This window comes from Dasypus novemcinctus, chromosome 23 (genome assembly GCF_030445035.2).
Source record: "Dasypus novemcinctus isolate mDasNov1 chromosome 23, mDasNov1.1.hap2, whole genome shotgun sequence".
In the NCBI taxonomy this organism is placed as follows: domain Eukaryota; kingdom Metazoa; phylum Chordata; class Mammalia; order Cingulata; family Dasypodidae; genus Dasypus; species Dasypus novemcinctus.
The window spans coordinates 25,202,335-25,221,138 of record NC_080695.1 but is presented as its reverse complement, the minus strand read 5'-3'; the positions used below and the strand labels follow the sequence as shown (position 1 = coordinate 25,221,138).

Sequence of the window (18,804 nt, the reverse complement as noted above, 5' to 3'; positions counted from 1 at the left end):
GTTTTGTTCTCAGATTTCATAGTGTGTCGCAGTTAAGGCCAATATTATTCCATCACTGCAGCAAATCACAAAATGTTACCTTTTAACTCAGCTTTCTCCCCAGTGTCAACAGTGTCAAGGCCTGACTGAGCCAAGTGTCTCTTTCTCTTGCAGGCATGACAGCAAGTGCAGTCGCAGCTTTAATCCTCATGACCTCCTCCATCGTGTCTGTGGTAGGGTCTCTGTACCTGGCCTACATTCTGTACTTTGTGCTGAAGGAGTTTTGCATCATCTGTGTCATCACATACATGCTGAACTTCATTCTTCTTATCATCAACTACAAACGACTAGTTTACTTGAATGAGGCCTGGAAACGGCAGCTGCAGCCCAAGCAGGACTGACAACCTGATGAACTTTTAACTGACAGTCTGAAGTCCCTCTTTCCATTAAGTTTATTTTGCAGCAGTTTTTTTTTTGATTCTTCATAACAGACACTTCCCCTAAGAACCTTAAACTGATTTTTTAAATTCCTATAAATTAGAAAGGGCCCTAGCTATTTTCTGTGTCAATCTTCAGTTTAAATATGGATAAAAAGGATACGACGAGCCAATCAAAGACAAGCTTTAACTTTACTTTGAAGATGTTTCTGGAATAATAAAAAATAGCCCTAACCCCCTTCCCCCAATTGTAGAGTGAGCAACCATTGCTAGTAATTCTCTGATGTGTATAAATTCAATTTCAGGTATAACAAATGTGATCATGACATGAAAATATTTTAGAATAGATACTGTATTAAATATTGCCATGTTTACAATATGTAATATGTTTTTAGCCGATGGATTTAAACATGTAGATTCAACTAGAATCCATTTATGTGATATTTGTAAATAAAGGTTAGAAATATTGGATCCATCCCTGCAGAACTTACTGTACAGTTTAAAGTGTAGCAATGAAGATTTGTCAGCTCAACATTGACTGATGAAATAGTGAAAATAGTAAGTCCAAGCAGATAGCATCTTGTGAGAAGTATTGACAGCAAAAATAATAGGGTGTTCAATTCCTAATGACAGTTTGGACATTCAAGTCAAGAATATGTCTAGTCCTAAAACTGGATTGACTGTGACCTTACAGGGTGAGTCATGTGACCAGACTTTATGGCCTTCAGCACACTAATGATGGAAAAATGGGTAGATTTTTTTTTGAGAAAAGCTGGAAATATTAATATGGTGTTTTTAGGTAAAGTCTCTTTTCAGCAGTTGAACTTTCACAAAAATGTTTTTCCTTAGTATTGATGCCAGTCAACCAAACAGTATTATGACTTTGAAATAACCGACATCAGCCCAAGCATGCCAGAGTAAGGTTGCTCTCTTTGGTGGCTCCATAGTGTTTCCTGTAATTTTCATTCTGCGCCAACTAATCAGATGTCTAGTCTTACTGGTTGAGAATCACATATTGGATTTGGAAACTTTAGGTCTGACTTGCCACTCGGTTAACTTAATCAGGAAAAGTACTACAGGTAAAAATAACTAAAGGTGAAATACAGTAATGTTGTCATTACTCTCTTTAATAAGTACATGCAGTAAGAAGAATTTTTTTAAGTGATTTGAATAAACCCAAATGAAATTGTGACAGTATGTTTCTGTGGTTAACATCTTACATCAGAATGTTCAAAGTGCCTTCTGTCTTAAATTCTCAAACCAAATATTTTGTGTGTTGAACTTGGGCAGAAGTGGCCTTCCTTCCTTTCTTAACTGAAATAGAGAACTTGCATTCTATAGGAAAGGGTTTCTGTATGATCATTTCATTCCTTAGATTGAGACACAGTAGCTATGCTTTTGCATCTAATTAGATTAATCATTATGTTAAAAAATAGTCAATTAGGCCAGTAACTTTTGAGTGCTTTATTTACCTTCTTTTTGAAGGGAGGGGACAGGCTCTATAAACTAAAATGTGTACAGCCAGCAACTGTTTGGTCATTTTCCATCTAACTGTCATAACTGACGCAACGTAGTCTTTGGCCCAGGGTAGGTGTAAAATCTGAATTGTAATGAACTTTTAACAAGTTTTAACCAGGTTCTTAAAAGAGAGCTTAATACAGATTTCATCAAAGCTTATGTTTTCCCATGAATGTGAATATTTCAATGCCTGTTTTATAATGTATGTATTGTTCTTGTATTCTAAAGTAGTTGAAGAACTCTAGAAAGCACTAGCAAGAGGTCTGGTGTTTATGGAGAAACAAGTCCTAACGTTTGGAGCTGTGCAGTGAGGTCACCTTGTAGCAGCAGGGCTTCCAGTTCTGCTCAGGCAGCTTCCTGGTTCTGTGTTCTAAGCTAGAGTGGGAATAGTTTTATTAACTCTTAAACTTCTGTGGTATATATAACATCAGTTGTCCAGCACTAAACAGTTCCTCGTGTCCCCATTACAAAATGGTTTTCATCATATTTTGTATCAATCAGCAGAGTACAGTTAAAGCTTGTCTTGATGTTGCTTTCTTGGAGATGTCCTCAACTTTTACATGAGAAAACATAAAAATGGTCAATCTGACCCTTCAAGTTTTTCTTTTGCTTTCCTAGGCCTGGGGGAAAACACCACTGTTTCAGTTGTATAAAAATTGTTTTGCCACATTCCTCTGAACCTGTAGGATTACTATCCTTTTTCTCACTGAGAGATGAACACATGCTGCCTGAAATAACAGCATGAGACTGCCAGGATCTCAGTAAGCTCTGAAATCCTTTTGGGTGGTATTTGGTATTTTTTTCCCTGGAAGAATTCAAGCTTCACCATACGCTCCCTTCCATCCTAGAAGAGGGCGAAAACACGTAAAATTTGAGCGTTATGATTATTGTAGATTGAATATTTAAACACTGCAATATTACTAGTCGCCAACTCTGAAGAAAAGATTGGGGAAAAAAATAATTTCTTAGCAGCAGTTCCATGCTTCTTTTTTTTAAAGTGATTCACAACAAATGAAGCCTCTTAATTACTTGATAGTCATGAATGGCATTGGAAGAAATAAAAGAAGTTGTGGTTAGATGATTAAATTCTGGGGAAGTTAGGTGGTTGAGGATTTCATTTGGTTTTTCATTGCAGCTAGTTGCTGTCACTGAGGGTAAAACTCTGGTGAAATAACTCAGGTTTAACTAGCTGTGTGCCAGAAATCAACTTTTACTTCATATATGTGGCCTCCCCTTAAATCCATAACTTTTAAAGAATGTTTAAAGCATTGACTATTTTCATACAAAGATTTGCCATTTGGTACAAGGGATCTTTGGACCTACCAAGTAGGATATAGGACCAAGACTACAATGAAATTAAAACTCTTTGTTGGTTAGTTAGCTCTGTCTTCTTTGTACTTTATTCTCAAAAGGCGATCAACTAAAGCGCAAAGTTATCTTAACTATTACAGCTAAATCAGTATTTAATAAAGGCCAACAAAGAAACCCACTATCGTTCTTGGAACCTATTTGGGACAATATGTCTAACATGCAGCCTCTGTCCTCATGTATTTTACCCCAACATGCAAGCACTGGCGAAATATTTCTATTTAGACCTTTTAGGCAGCACTTACGACTCCTGATTTGTGAGAACTACCCTTCAACAAAACAAAAGGGGTGGGGGTGGGTTCCAGGCTACTTGATTAGTTTTTTTGTTTTTTTTTTTAATTTAGCCCAGAAAAGGTGAGATGTTTTATTACTGTAAAACTGTATTAAGCATGACCTAAACATTGGGTGTTTGATCTGTATAGTATGTTCCATCAAAAATATTTATTACTAGTACTTTAAGCTCCAGAGTAAATGTTCATTTAAAATGGAATTCACTGGGCAGATATCCCCTTTAATATAGATAGAAATACTCTTTATCAGAGGTTTAGAACACAGTTTTGCTAACTGGTAAATAAAAAAACAAATGTAAATATGTAAGAATGTTTATTTGTTGCACATAACCTTTTTGGTATAAAATAAATGTAGAAGTTACCTGTGGAAGTTGTGCTCCTATCATTCTTACACTGCAGTCTTACACATCAAAAGAGCAACGCAAGTGAACTCAGTCTGTTTAGACTCAGTGGGAGCCTGATAGACGATGTGATGTCATTTCTACAGGTGTTTTGATGGTTTTTCTCTCAAAGTATATGTAACTTGTAAAAGATACAAGCAGAGTTCTTAGAGATTCTAATTCATGGAATTCGTGACAAAAGGTATTACTAATTAGTTATAATAAGTACATAGAATGTAGGTATTAACCCACTGTTTTTCCACTTTTCAATTCTTAGCTTTACTTTAGCTCAGTTTGAATATTCCACTCTTAGAGTCTGAAAAGGTTAACATCTGCAAGAAAAATGAATTCATTTGAAATATGGCTTGGCAGTACTTTATTGAACTAGAACAAATGTGTTCTGTGGAGTTAGGACCTAAGAAATGGACCCTATTGCTCACTTGTAAAACATTTGTGTACCTGTTACGTATATGGTTTTTTAATACTTTTAACTAAAGTGTTTTATGTATTATTCTTGACATTGAAGTATAACTTGACTCCTTTGAGGAATTTCAGAAATTCAGGGGTGATGAAAGATATTTGGGACACCTAGAATTTCTAACTTCCTGTTTGAACTGACTACACTCTCATTTCTTTAGTGGTCTAAATATACCTAGTAAAATGAGGCTACATTTTGTTACTTTCTTTCATGGAACTTAGAAAAGAAGGCTAAACAAGGGTGTGTCTTGAGACCACAAAAGAAGTGAATCAAGGTCTGCATTGAGAACTATATTAGTTCATTGTCTTCCATTTGATTGGAGTAGTTTTCCAAAATCAGGATTGATGAGGTTTCCTAAGGTCTCCATAGGAATAATGTGCCTTACTTGCCTTATTGGAGCCTGTGGAAGAAGAGGAGGAGAAAAGATTCCTTAAGGAAAGACCATCTAACGGAGCAGGGAAGGTGGAGTCACTCAGGGAGTACAAAGGCATAGATTCTTGTTACATAGCAAAACCTGTTTGAAATTGGGCTCGTTATGCTCAGTAGAGTCAGTTGTGATGGACCCAACAGCTTTTACATTCATCTGTCCATTCCTGTCAAGCCTAGACTGTCACTGAGATCGGACAATGTCCTGAAGGACTGGTAACCTTCCACTTCAGACATTCTTCAACTCTGACCTTTCTTACACTTGTCACCTTAATGGTGTGGAAACTGCCACATAACCTTATTAAGTACTCTAAAGATGATATCCCTTCTCTTTGTTAGTACATCTGTGTACTAGCAGCTGTGAAAGTGTTTTTCTCAAACTCAGACCATAGAGCTATTCCCATGAGAGCCCACACTTTGTAAGCAGTGACTGCATGCAGTGTGGACGTTGAAGCAGCAGTTTTCTCAAGAGTCAGTACACAGTTAAGGCTGCAAAAACAGTGATCTCAGTTTCTTTTCAGTAGTGCTCTACTGTATCAAGTGTATTATTCAGTTTATTATAGGGGGTCACTTTGAAGCCAACTCTTTATTCCCACACTGGAAAAGCCTTTATTTCACCTCAACTTTCCCTTCTAACAGATTACCACAAAATCCCAACCAGAAAGTTCTTAGGGCTTGCCATGAACAGTCCAGGAAACACTTGCTCTGCTTGCTGTGGAAGTCACCCCTTCCTCAGGGAGGAGGGAATGACAGAGACGGTGACCTCTCATTATGCTGTAGAGAAGTAGTTCTTGCTTTTAGAAGTAAATGGGCTGTTTCCCAAACACCAGGATTTCATTGCTGAAAGGTGATACATGGTTTCATTGGCAATTTTCCAGTATCTGTCCCGCAAGAGAAATGCTGCACTTTTTGGTTGTCTCTGACGAGTGAAGATTCCCTTTTTATTTCCCAGTGCTCTCATTGGTGCTAAAACAAGACAAAAGGAGTTTCAGATGACTGCCAATGAACTAAATTCAGAACCAGGCTGCAGCCAAGCTGGGCACTAAATAGAAATGCCCTTGAGTAGGTTGGGACTGCTTGGTCTGAAGTGACAAGGGTTAAAGTGTCTACATACTACTATACCCCCAAAGCAGCTCAGCTCCCTGGCATGTTAACTTTTAGCCTGTTAGGGGGAAAAATCCACAACAGTTTATCTTTTACTTTCAAAATAAAGTTTAAAATATTATGGGTACCCAGCTACCTGGTAATTGGAGGGGGCTGGGACAATTACCCTGGCCCAAGGTTTGGGCCGTTCTGAAGAGACAGCTCAGCCAGTGGGAGATAACACCCTGAACAGGGAAGGTGGCAGTGTGGGACCGACCAGTGGGGTTCAAAGTCCTGGACAATGTCTAGCCTGGCTCCCTACTACCACAGGCTGGTCTGCCAGAACTCCAGCTGGGAAGGGAGCAAAGCTGGCAACAGCCTGTTAGGCCTGTGCTCTCAGTCCACCTTTTCTCCACCCCCAAGTGACACCACAGCTTCTGTTAAATGGAATGTAGGGTTTCCCACTGAAAAGTTCCAAACAATGACAGCGTCATCCACAAGAAGCAAATGCCAGGCACTGTGCCAAGCACTTCATGAAATTCCATGGCCATCTGTAAGGTGGTTGGCATTATCCCCACTTTGCAGGTTTATGAAAAGGTCAGATAACGTGCCCAAGGTCACACAGCCAGTTTCTTAGTACCCAAATCCAGGGCACTTTCCACGAAAGTAGGGTGCCATCCAGAATATTTCCAGAAGCTGCTGACCTCATTCACCAAGCAGAGTAGAGGTTCCTGTTCTCATTCTTTTTTCTCTTTACTTCTTCCTCCTCACATCATCTTGTTCATGCCATCATTTATCCCCTCTCCATTCTAATCCTTAATTCTTTTCAAAGACCTGCCTCTCACCATAAGCAATGTATTGTGACACCCACCACTACCACGTCCCTCCCTGCCTCCCGAAATTGCCATCCGCAATTGATGGTAAGTCAAAAAAACTAGTGATCTAGAACTGTAGAAAAAAAGTGGGAAGCATTCATTTGGAATTTAACTGAAGTAGCCTTCATCTATCCCTGCTTGAGAAAGGATAGATCTTTACTCTCTTTGAAGACTCTTAAATGCACTCACATTCAGAATGCTTTGAAACTTATCTATATTCCATGAACCTATCTTTTTACAAAAGAATAATATAAAACAGACTGAGATATCTTAAAGTTTCCTACGCTTTGTACCCCACTCTCTTTTGACAAACATCTGACAGCCTCTTTCTCTTTGTGTAACCCCTAACCTAAACAGTCATAGCCACAGCAGGTTTGCTTCTGAGTATGGTTGGCTTTACTAGATATATTCATCTTCATGGAATAATGGGTGCATCCCAAAACTAAATCCAATAGAGGTTTTGGTTTTTCCTCACTGTTGTGAAATAGACAAAGGCAAGTTAGGTTCTCCCATTTGCTTTTTTATCATAAAAAGATTTGGGAAGCAAGCAAGTGATTGCACTTGGTAAGTTCAACTTGCTTTTCTGAAGAAATTCTCTCTGCCGCCTATATCGATTAGATCAGCTTCCTCCCCACCTGAACCATTTCCAGTGTTCTTACAACCAAATGTCCTGAACTGAAAAGCCACCTGAAAAAATTAAAAATGGTCCATTCCATAAACCAAATTGCCACTTACACTGGTCGGTCATAAAATCGGCAAAATTCCAGATGAGCTCTCCAACCACATATTCTTTGCGTTTTTGATCCAGAACCCAATGATAATGCTCCAGGAGATCCTTCTGGTACTCTTCACTGAACATAAGAGGTGGATCCTAGAATTCAAGGTAAAGAGAGAATCTATTGGTAGAATTGTAAATGTTAGCTAAAAATAAAGACCCACTTGTTGACCAAAATACCTGTCCCCGTGGTGCGCTGTAGTGACTGCAGGAATCCCTCATGCTGGTGGAGGAACACAGCACTACTGGCACCCAGAGCAGTTTAGGAAAGAGATTTTTTTCTAAACCTCAATTAGAAAGTCCTTTATCTATAAACACAACTTTGGTATTTGTTTTATTTCTCCACCTCTACCCACCAGTGCAGTCCTGAAGCTGAACTACACTGAAAATAAAAAATGTGTCCTTGCCTTGGGTTTCAGGGAGCTGCCAGGGAACAATCTGAGAACTACTGTGCAGCTGGTTCTGCAAGCCGGGACTGTTTAGCACATTTATCCATTCCACAAGTAATTATTTAGTATCTGCTTTTGCAAGAGGCATGGGAGATAAGGTGATAAACGAGAAAGGCACGTTTGCCCCAGGCTTTCCAACCTAGCTAGGAAGACTCGAGCCACAGGTGTAATGAGGGTGAAGAGGGACAGTGCAGAGGGGCCGGGGGAAATTTAGCAGGATCTCATTGAGACAACGGGCCACAAAAGGCCCTCCCTGAGGAAATACTTAAGCTGAGACCTGCCAGGTGACGAGAAGGCTCTCTGCCACAAAAGCAGAAGGCCCGCACCTGAGGGCCCGTTGCACACTCAGTGAAGCGCCCGTGTGTCCTGCTAACGTAACGATGGAAAAGACGTTCTTGAGCACCTCAGCTGACTTTACATCTCCTGGGAGTTTTTTGGAGGCTCAAGTCTTAGATGCTCAAGGATGCAGCATTTCTGTGTCATTTTAGGACAAATCACTGTTGACCCTGGGTTTCTCTTCATAACGAGAGGGACTAAGATGCTACATAGAATGTATTGAGAATATGACTGTCCAACCAAATCATGCTCTTCTGTTCCAGGCCCATGGTTGAACTTGGAGTCAGAGCAGGATGTCCATTTTCTGACCTGCACTGTCCAAATGCAAAAGCCATATAGCCCATTTCAAGTGTTCTACAGCCACATGTGGCCAGTGGCTGCTGCCCAGGAGAGTGCAGAGAGAGAACGTCTTCATCACTGCAAAAAGTCCACCGGGCAGTCCTGACTTGGACTATTTCAGTTTCTTGAAAAATTCAGAGTTGGTTACCTTGTCAAAGAGGGAGCAAACATGCATGTTAAATTGTCTTCTTCATAAGATAGCTCCCCCTACTTTACAAGCTTGCAGAAGTGGCATTCTGTATAAGCAAGGTGAATTTAAGGGCGTGAACAGAATAATACAATCCACGGTTGGTAGCTGCTCAATATACAAGGGTCAGCATTTTAAGCAGTGTGTGTCCATGAGGAATCTCAGTCCCTGTGACCGGCGGGTGTGAGGTGCTTGGGGTGGAGATGAGGGGCAGGCTGTGTGGGTCAAGAACCCACATGGGAAAATAGCCAGCGGGACAAAGCTTAAACCCAGCAGCATATATTTAGTGAGGACATGGACAAGGAGAAAAAACAAGTGACTAAACCTTACTCCAAGAGTTCACTCTTTCCCTCAACAAACATTACTTAGCACTCACTGTATGGAAAACAATAACTAGGATTCAGGCTTTCTCATGGAATGCACAGCCTGAGCAAGGAGAGAGCCAACGAATTCCAGTGCACAGAGAGAAATGCTAAGGGAGCAGCTGAGCCTTTCGAAGTGACAGAAATGCAGGAGCAGAGCAGAGGGAGCAGTTTCCTCTGCTAGGGCAGGTAGGGTAAACCTCACCAGAGGACATCTAATCTCAAACTTGAACCCTGAATCATTTAGTTGGCAATTGTGGGGCTCACATGGGTATTCCAGGCAGAAGGGAGAGCCCAAGCCACAACAGGAGCAGCAAATGGGCACAGGGAAAACAGTTTGGTGCCTGGGAGCAAAGGGAGGGGAGGACTGAAACCTGGGAGGGGGCAGATAGCCAAGGACATGCTAGCCCTGTGGGCCAGGGGAAGCCAATGACGGGACTCCCAAAGTTTGGGCTTGCTGGAAAGACCACTTGGGCGGCTGTTGAGAGGCTGGCTGGAAAGGCCACCGAGGAGGGCCAAGAGAGGCCAAGGCAGCAGTGAGTGTGGAGAGGGCAGGTGGAGGGAGGCCTGCAGATTTGCAGGCCTGGGAGGAGGCGCATTTCTAACTGGGGCAAATGAGGGCCATCACTGCTCGAGAGTGAAGAAGAAACAGCATGCTTGACCCTGCTCACCTGGTGGAAACCGGCAATCGTGTCTGCTCCATACTCGCTCTGAATGATTGGCTTCTGATAGACCTGATACCACTTCTCAAACTGGGTGGTCAGCTGCACCTGGATCACTTCCATGTGCCCGTAGTCGTGGTACCAGGAGTAGTAGCTGTTCACGCAGATCACGTCCACGTACGGAGCCTAGGAGGAGAGCGGGGAAGCTCGCCTGCCGCCCGGAAGGTGGCAGTCACTTTCGAGCTGAGACTTACGGCACCTGCGGGGTTCTCGCACAGCAGAGCAAAGGGGGTTGCAGGAAAAGATCTAAATCCTGGACATCTCCTGCCCCACATGCAGGAAACGGCTGAGAAGGGACCCCAATGGAGCAGTCCCAACCCCGGGGCTGCGCCTCCCAACCCGGCTGCGGCAGCGCTCGGCGAAGCCCAGGGCCTGCCCCTGCTGAACTTTGTTCCTCTCCAGTGAGGCCACAGTCTTCCCTCCCCTTGCCCTGGGGAAATCTTCCCAACTGCAGGATAAATGTGACTTCTTCTCCCAGAGACTCTTGATTCACTGCTCCACTGGCGAGCAAGTGCTGTGGGCACAGGGCGGCTGCACGAGTGCCTCCCTGGGCGGCAGCGGGGAAGGCGGGGCCTCGCGTCCAAACAGCGCCGTGCTTGGACCCAGCAGCAGAGGTCTGTGTCCAGCTCTAGTCTCTACCATCACCAGAACACGCTTCTTACTAATAAAAGGGCGACTCTCCAAAACCTGCACGTGCACGGATATGTCTTCCTGAGTGGCCGAAGCCCCTTTCCAAATGGTGGTGGGGAAGGGCGAGAAAGCCGGAAGGGGTTCCTTTGGGTGAACATGCTGCAGACAGGCCACGGCCTCAGCTGCATGAGTCTGGCAATCTCAGGGGGACAGGCCCAGGGACCTGCTCAAAGGCTTCCTTGTCCCCAAGAAAGGCCAGACCAGAAAGAGATGCCACCGAGGTGCCAAGCACCTCCGCAGTGCTGTGTTCTTACCCGCCTGCTATTTAGAGTTCTGCCTGCAGCACTTTCCTCCTAAGTACTGCCCTTGGGTTCTCTAGTGAAGGAGCATTTTTTCACTCCCATGTTTTACAGCTTCAGTGCAATTCAGCCCAAGTTTCCAGGTGGCGGCCGTGGGCCCCGGGATTGATGAAGATGAACAAGGGATGGAGAGGTGAGGGGGGCTGTGTGGCGCAGAGGGAAGGGCTTAGCTCTGTGAACCTGGACCTTCAGTTGCCCATCTGCGGTGCTAGATCTAGAGCAGCGGTTCCCAAGGCTGGTGGAGTCACTGGGGAGGTTTTTTTTAAAATCCCAGGTTCCCATCCTGGATCTGCTAAGTCAGAATATCAGACTCTGGAGAGCCCTTCTTTCAAGACACTTCCATTGGTGGTTCTGGTGATCAGCCAGCTTCGGGTAACACGGGATCGGATGAAATATAAAGCCCCCCTTACACCTCTGATGTTTTATGAGCATATTAACCTGAAGTGCGTAAAACCCTGAGTCCAAGTGAAATCTCCCTCTGCCCAGCCTCCCTGGGCTGAAGGAGCCACACTGCCTGGTAAACTCAGGACTCGCTATCTTCAGCCTTAAAGACCCTGTGTGAGAATGGTTGGCCTGGCTGCTCACTGTTCTTTCCAGAAGTTCCTTTTAGGGAGGGACAGGATGGGACAAAGGGGCAGGCAGAGGAGGAGAGGAGACGCAGCACGGAGGCCCCCTGGCTCACCCCCAGGTCGGATGCAGAGTCGACTCTGGTCACAAAGGTCACGGGCCGGGAGGGGTCCAAGGCTTTGGTGTGGGCAATCACAGTCCTGTCAGCGCAGGGCAGAAGACACAGGGGCCGTGAGTCTGGGAAGGGCCCCCAGCACCCCGCTCCCCCCCCCACCTCCACAGCCAACGCCCAAACCCGGGCCACGGCATTCCTCCCTACCTTGAGGCAAACGAGAACCTCTGGTCTTAGACCGGGGTCCCCAACGCCTCTCTCCCTCCCCAAGTCCGACCCCTTCGGAGGAGGGGCCTTCCATCCTGGGCTGGTCCTTGGGCTGGAGGTGTCAGAAACTAGACTCTGAATCTCTCAAAAAGCTCTTAAGGATAGGGATAGATAGGATGCAGATGAGGAGGGGAGGCTTCCTGATCTAACAAATCATTCAGGAGTACGAGGCAGGCATGTGCTGGGTGACTGAAACAGCTGGGCCCAAAGCTTCATGGAGCACAGCCCCAGACACAGAAAGATGTGACAAAATAAAATTGTGAATGGGGGGGAGCAGATGTGGCTCAAGCAGTGGGGTGCCTGCCTCCCACATGAGGGGTCCTGGTGGCTCCTAAAGACAAGCAGATGCAACGAGCAGGGAGCAGATGTGACTCAAGCGGTTGGGCACCTGCCTCTTAACAGGAGGTCCCAGTGCCTCTTAAAGAAGATGAGCAAACAATGAGCAGAAACAACAAGCAGACAGATGAAGGAGCCATCTCCAGGGTGTGGGAGGGATTGTGAAAGGTGGTGGGAAGCATGCGGGGAGGCCGGGGGTACTATGAGACAAAAACAAGGGACACAATTTAGACTGGAGAGTCAGGGACAGCCTCTCTGAGGAAGGGGCACTCATGCTGAGACTGAGGACCAAGTCCAGGGAGGAACAGGAGCAGAAGCTCCCACAGACCCCACGAGGACCTGCCAGGCCTCCATGGAGCAGGTCGCCTCTCTTCTCTTTTCTCACCGCTAGTTTTCTTTTCCCTGTACGTCCCACCCACCCTCTCCCCGCTCATTCAAAGGCTATGGTTTCTGCACAGCTGAAGAGTTCCCCTTTACCCCAAATTCCAGACCCACCCTCTGAAATAGCCTAGAGCCTGTTTCCCCACAGGGCCCCACAGCTAGCCCGGCTTGGGCAGCTCTGTCCACGTTCTGCCCCAGTGAACATGCTCCTCTCTCTCCACCCTCCCAAATGAGAACGTGTATAAAATCTGTCTGGAACCCTCAGGCACCCTGGTCCTAGAAGCCTATAGTCCCTTCACCTCACACCCCAACTCCCGTCCAACCAGCCCTGGCCCAAAGCGCCCCTGCACCCGAGGCCTGAGGGCTGCGCGTGTCCGCAGCCTTCCTGTGCCCGGGCTGGGTCTGCTCTGCAGAGCCTCGTCTTCCACAGACTCGGCACCAGGTGCCCAAGGCTGCTGTGGCCGAACCAATACAGGATCAAGGCACTTTGGGAAACCGGGCTGCAGCGTCTGCCCCAATAACCCAATTAGTGTTCGGCAGCCTCTGCTCCTCCAAGCAAGGAAGGAATTCACCTCTGAAGCGAAGGTAGAACTGCACGATCGGAAGAAGAAAGGAACCACGTGAGGCTCCTGGTACCAGCCTCCCTCAAGCAGGTGTCTGTGAAAAGCCGGCGAGGGGCTTCGGGGCCCACTCCCCGAGAAGCTGCACTACTAGGTTTCTGTCCACTGCAATAATGGGAGGAGGGCAGGGGGACCCTATTGGAATTTAGTGACTGGGACCATGACCGTCAGAAGATGTCCTGCTCCCGTTCGACAGTGACTTTAGAACACGTAGACTGCTCGTGTCCCTGAAAAACCTGTGTGTAATGAATGACTTGTGTCTAAGTAACAATAAACAGGATTTAGAAAACCTAACTCCTCCACTTGACCTATGAACCCAGAGACGCGCTAAGTATTTGTTTTTGCAAAGTTTTCACACACACTAATGTTCCCGGGAGTGTAGAAACTGAGGCAAGACCGTCCTTTGTAACTGTCGCTGGAGTGGCTCACCATTGTAGAAATCCACACCAGTGAGGTACGAGCCTGACCGCTCTGGCACCCTAGACCACCTACACTTGCAGCTTCCAGGGTGCTTCTGCAGCTGGGTGCGAGCGGCCGACCCCCTTCCTGGGTTTTCTGTGGAGGGAGGCCCATACGCCCACGTGCTGTTTTATAATGACTCGCCTTCCGCTTCTTTCCATCATAGTTAGGCCACGGCACTTAGTCTTTTCTTTTCTTTTTTTGGAAGTTATGTGTGTAAGTAGGTTACCTACTTCAGGTGGCAAAAGGGGCCACTGGGCCTGACTGCACTGCGAACCCCATTTGGGGGGAGGGATTCCTGAGCCCCTGAGCTGGCCAGGCCGGGCCGCGCCCTCGAGTCCCGGCTGGGAGGAGAAGCTGCCTGTCTCTCCACGCACACCCACCCAAGGCAGACCTCGGCTCTCCCACGCCACCACTCAGAGGACGGTGGCCTCGACCCTGCCGCGGCCCGGCCCAGGGCACTCACTTGAAGTAGTACGCGGCAGGTTCCAGAAAGGAAGTGGGCTCGTTGGCCACGGACCACATCACCACGGCCGGGTGGTTCTTGTCCCGGCGCACCAGCTCCTCCATCACCTCCAGGTGGTGGTGCAGGGACACGTTGTCGTAGCTCTCGCTGCAAGGGCAGGGCAGGGGGGGGGGGGGCGCGTCATCGACCACCGCGTGGGGCAGGCCGGGCAGCGGGGGTGGCGGGGCACTCACGGCAGCACAATGCCCACGCCGGGGCTCTCGTCGATGACCACGATGCCATAGCGGTCGCAGAGCTGCATCACCTCCTCCGCGTAGGGGTAGTGGCTGGTGCGGAAGGCGTTGGCGCCAAGCCAGCGAAGCAGGTTGAAGTCCTTGACCAGCAGGGGCCAGTCGAAGCCCTTCCCTCGGATCTAGGGACAGTGGAGCAGGATGACTCCCAGCCCCAGCCCCTGTGGAAGATGCACTTCCTTCCGGAGCGGGCTCCTGGCCAGTCTCCCCATCGGCCCCCTCCCTACCCAGCAGGTTCCAGCAGAAAGTGGTTCTGAGCACTTGGCTCAGCGGCTGCCTCGACTGTTTTGGGGTGCAATGGAAGGCGAAGGCAGAACCTAACGAGGAGCCCCCACTCACATCTGCATCCTCATGCTTGTTGACCCCATGGAAATAGAAAGGTTTCCCATTGATGAGGAACTGGCGTTTCGTGACGGCCACGGTGCGGATCCCCACGGGGAGTGTGTAGAAGTCCGACGTGGACCCAGCTGCCGTCTGTGCCGTGAGCCTCACCTGCCGAAGGAAGCCAGAGGCCCGGGAGTGAGGGTCCTCCCCATCCTCCGGCAGAGGGGACCCTTGTCAGTCACAGTGACCCCCCTCTGCAACCACAAGCAAACAGATGCAGAAGTCCGAGGCTTCTGCCATTGGTAAGGGAGGGCCCCTTCTCCCACCTAGAGTTTGCTCTTCCCAACTGGGGCCTCCACACCAAGGGCTGAAAAACCCAGATTGTGAACATTCATTTTCAATTGCTTGGGAACCAGAGAACGTTTCTGCCTGCCCACCTATCCTGGGCCTAGTGGTGAAGCCAGGGCCACTGGACAGGGCAAAAGGCCTCCCTTATCCCTGCAAAGGGCCCCCCGCCCTAACCGCCCTTACCTCCAACGCGTACAGGTAGGCAGGATGCTCGTGCATCAGGTACGGCCACCACAGGTGGGCACTGGGCACCTGCAACTGGCCCTGGGCCCCCGTGCCCTGGGCCACGACTCCACCATCCTCATCCAGAAGACGCACTTTCAGCTCAAAGTGGTCACTGCCCTGGACGAAGATCTGGTAATTCACCAGGCCTGCGGCAGGCAAGAGAAACGAGCTGCAGGAGGCACGTGGCCCGGGTCATGCAGGCAGGGCGCCCCTCCAGCCACCACTGTGAGGGGTCTGCGGGGACCCAGGACCCTAGTGAACAACTGTTTATTTCTGGAGCTAAATCTGCAGGGAAGGCATGGCTAAGTGGGAGCAGCACTGCAGGGAGAAGACACTGGGTCCCTGCCCCGAAGCGGTGTGGATTTAGGCCAGACCCCCACTTTTCAGGGGGCCTCACGGAAGGACAGACTAGAGGGGTCATTTCTGAAGCCCCCGGCAGCTCGGACACTCTGGAGTTGAGCTCTCAGGTGGACAGGAACCGTGAGGGTGATGGGCGCTGCAGGGCCTTCTCCTGGGGACGCTTCTGAGGGTGCACGGGCGCGAGGGCAGGTCCTGCCAGGAGCCCTCACCTGTGCCCTGGTCCACGTCGGTGGTGACGGCGATGTCGTCGATGTAGGTGGTGGGGGTGGTATAGAGGAGCACGGGCCGGTGCAGGCCGGCGTAGTTGAAGAAGTCAAAGTCTGTGTTCTGGACAAAGTAGCCCTTGGGGTACCTAGGGTGGGAGGACCGCGGCTGACTCCGGCCTTGTCCTGGGTCCTCTGACCTCAGCTGCCAGGGCCTCCTCACCTGTCCCCAGAGGGAAGGCCCCTGGGCGGGCTGCGGCGTGGGGAGGAGGGGACGGGCTCAGGCGCTCACTTGGAGGTGTCCTTCTGGTACTGGATGGTGCCTGGTGGCAGGGTATGGGGGGTGAGCGTGTTGTTGATGGCGATGGTGATGCGGCAGGAGGACAGGGGGCCCGTCTGGACCAGCCTGCTGATGTCAGCCTCAAAGGGGAGGTGGCCCCCCTCATGCTCTGCTACATGGATCCCATTCACCCACTGTGGACACAGAGACGGGGTAGGGAGGCCAGGCTGGGAGGGGGCCCTGCAGCCTCACGCCCTCCCTGGCATGGAGCCAAGGAGGCACCCCCCCCACCCAGGGTGCAGCCTTGAGGGTGCCCCTCCCCACCCCCAGTGGACAGGGCCCAGCAGCCACGCCCACCCCTCGCCCTGCCCACCACACTGACCACCAGGGCGTGGTAGTGGGCGCTCCCAATCCTCAGCACCACCCTCGTGTACAGATCCTGGGTCCACCGCTGGGGCAGGATCACCTCCCGTTCATACCACACCCAGCCCACAAAGCTGCGCAGCCGCCCGTCCTGGCCCACGTCGTTGAAGCTGGAGGGCACTGGCATGTCCATGGTGGGGCCCAGCTGGGGAAAGAAAAGCCTGAGTCAGGCCCATAGCCCCCCTGCTGGCCAGCAGCCAGGGATCTAGGGCAGGGGCCCAGGCAGCCTCCCCCAGGGACAGGTCCCCAAGGGCCCTGCCTGAAGGAAGGCGCTGGACAAGAGGGCCACCCCCAGGCCACGCCACGGCCATTGTCACTTGGCAGCAAATGCCCAGTGCCTTTGCCAGGGCTGATTTCATTCTCACAGCACCATGAAGCAGACCCCAGTCATTCATTCCTCCGCTCAACTGTGACCAGTTGACCATCAATCTCGCTATTCTAGTTGCTAAGGATACAGGAGCCAACAAGACAAAATCCTTGCCCTGGGCCAGGGAAGAGTCAGTAAACAAAAAGCCAAATGAGTGTGTGCTGCCAGCTGTGGACTGAAGGCTCGGAATGAAGTGAAGCAGGACAGGTGGCTGAGAGTGATGGGGAACTATCTTAGGGGTCAGGACAGGGCAGGCCTCGTGGGGCCTCAGGACAGAATGTCTCAGGACATTCTGGTCAAGCTGGGTGACCCTTAGCCCCTCAGGGATACCCTGAACCTCTACACCCTTGAACCCTACAGGGAGAAGGGCAAGGCGGTAGAACAGATGGGGAACCCGGGGGGCCACGAAGCAGCCCGGGAAGAGCTCCCTGAAGGTGTGTGCGTGCGGGCACGTGTGCGTGCAGGCCTGTGTGTGTGCACATGTGTGCGGTGTGTGCTGGTTCGCTGGTCCCTGCGTGGTTAGGATGTGAATTCCAAGAAGGCAGGGATCTTCCCTGCCCTTCACGACTGGATCCCCAGGACCCAGCACAAGCCTTGACACACAGAAGCTTGACAAATCCTGTTGAGTGGGTGGATAATGGGGGGCAGGGGACTGCCTGAGGGCTGGTGGGGCCAGGAGTCCTTCCTCAGGGGCAAATGGCACCAGGGCCAAAGGTCTCCCTGGAAAGGAGAAAGGTGGCAAGAAGGCTCAGCAGGGTCAGGCCCGACCAGGAGTCAGATGACAGACTGACTCCCAGAGGGAGGGAGGCTGGACCGGCAGGGGCCAAAAAGAGGATCTAGGAGAGGCCGGCGCCTGAGAGGCACGCGGGCCCCAGCCCCACGTCTCTGCCAGAGCCCCGCTCGTCAGGAGGGGAGAGCTGGAGCAGGGTCCTTGGCAACTGGGGGGCCAGTCCTGTCACCTACCCGAACCCTGGAACCCAAGATCCTTCCAGCCAGGGCTGAGTGGGTCCCAAGACGTCCAAAGCCTGCCCCCACCCACCAGCTGCGTGGGCCGCAAACACCACTCTGCTCGGCCCCCCCTCTGGGCTCGGGCTGGGGACGTGCCCCAGGCCGGCGGGGGCTGCGCGCAGGGCTCACAGACATCCTGTCCCGCCTCCCATTTCCTCCTCCGTCCCTCTCCCGTCTCCCCACCCATTAATCCTCTAATCCCCTGCGGGCCGGCAGCTCCCGGGGGTGGGGAGCGGGGGCGCAGGTTCCCCACTCCCACGCCTGGCTTCGAGAAGCTGCCCGGCCCCAGCCCGCGCCGCCCGCGCCGGCGCCCGCACCTCCCGCAGCGGCCTCCGGTACCACTGCTGCTCGAAGCCCTGGCGCCGGTTGTCGGAGAAGTCGGCTCGGAAGCTCCAGAGGCCGCCCAGCTCCCGGCGCTCCCGCGACGGGCTGTCGCGCGGGTACAGCATCCCGCCCTGCAGCGCCAGCGCGCAGCCCCAGACGAGCGCGCCGAGCACGGCCCAGCGCCCCGCCGCGCCCCCCGCCATGGCCGCGCTGCCGCTCCGCCGCGCGCCCCGGCGCTTTTGGCCGCGCGGGGGGGCGGGGCCTGGAGGTCACGTGGGCCGCCGCGGCCACGCCCCCGCGCCGCTGTGGTTGGAGGCGAGCGCGCGGCGGGAGGGGCTGACGGGGCTCGAGCTGCGCGCGGCGGCCGGGGTCGGCCGGGGGACGGCCGGGGAGAGCGCGAGGTCAGAGCTTCGGGGAGAGGCGCCCCCTCGCCCCGAAAGTCCCAGCCAAG

At 50.5% G+C, this 18,804-nt stretch overlaps 2 protein-coding genes across 2 annotated transcripts in view; one reads left to right on the top strand and one right to left on the bottom strand.

Moving 5' to 3' along the window:
* The window catches only part of VKORC1L1 (vitamin K epoxide reductase complex subunit 1 like 1), a 78,566-nt gene extending 74,604 nt beyond the window's left edge, over positions 1-3,962 (top strand). The window contains exon 3 of the mRNA XM_058286000.1: positions 154-3,962. Within this exon, the coding sequence (XP_058141983.1) occupies positions 154-380 (227 nt within the window). The 3' untranslated portion in view covers positions 381-3,962. The remainder of the gene's footprint in view (positions 1-153) is intronic.
* Positions 3,889-18,588, bottom strand: GUSB (glucuronidase beta). The gene is made up of 12 exons (XM_004473967.4): positions 18,347-18,588; positions 16,614-16,799; positions 16,244-16,425; positions 15,958-16,100; positions 15,347-15,534; positions 14,831-14,983; positions 14,435-14,613; positions 14,202-14,348; positions 11,676-11,760; positions 9,954-10,130; positions 7,570-7,705; positions 3,889-5,842 (listed from the first exon to the last, which is right to left on the bottom strand). Exons 1-12 carry the CDS (start codon positions 18,554-18,556, stop codon positions 5,646-5,648), a joined length of 1,983 nt encoding a protein of 660 aa, XP_004474024.3. The 5' UTR covers positions 18,557-18,588; the 3' UTR covers positions 3,889-5,645.
* Positions 18,589-18,804: the final 216 nt, after the last annotated feature.

Bases quoted from the DNA above. Each gene is read 5' to 3' on its own strand.
- GUSB (XM_004473967.4), bottom strand. From the start codon at position 18,556: ATGGCGGGGGGCGCGGCGGGGCGCTGGGCCGTGCTCGGCGCGCTCGTC. The intron at 14,349-14,434 runs GTGAGTGCCCCG...CTGCCCTTGCAG, and splicing joins GGCGTGGGCATTGTGCTGCC to CGAGAGCTACGACAACGTGT. The intron at 10,131-11,675 runs GTGAGCCAGGGG...CTCTCCTCCTAG, and splicing joins ACTCTGCATCCGACCTGGGG to GCTCCGTACGTGGACGTGAT.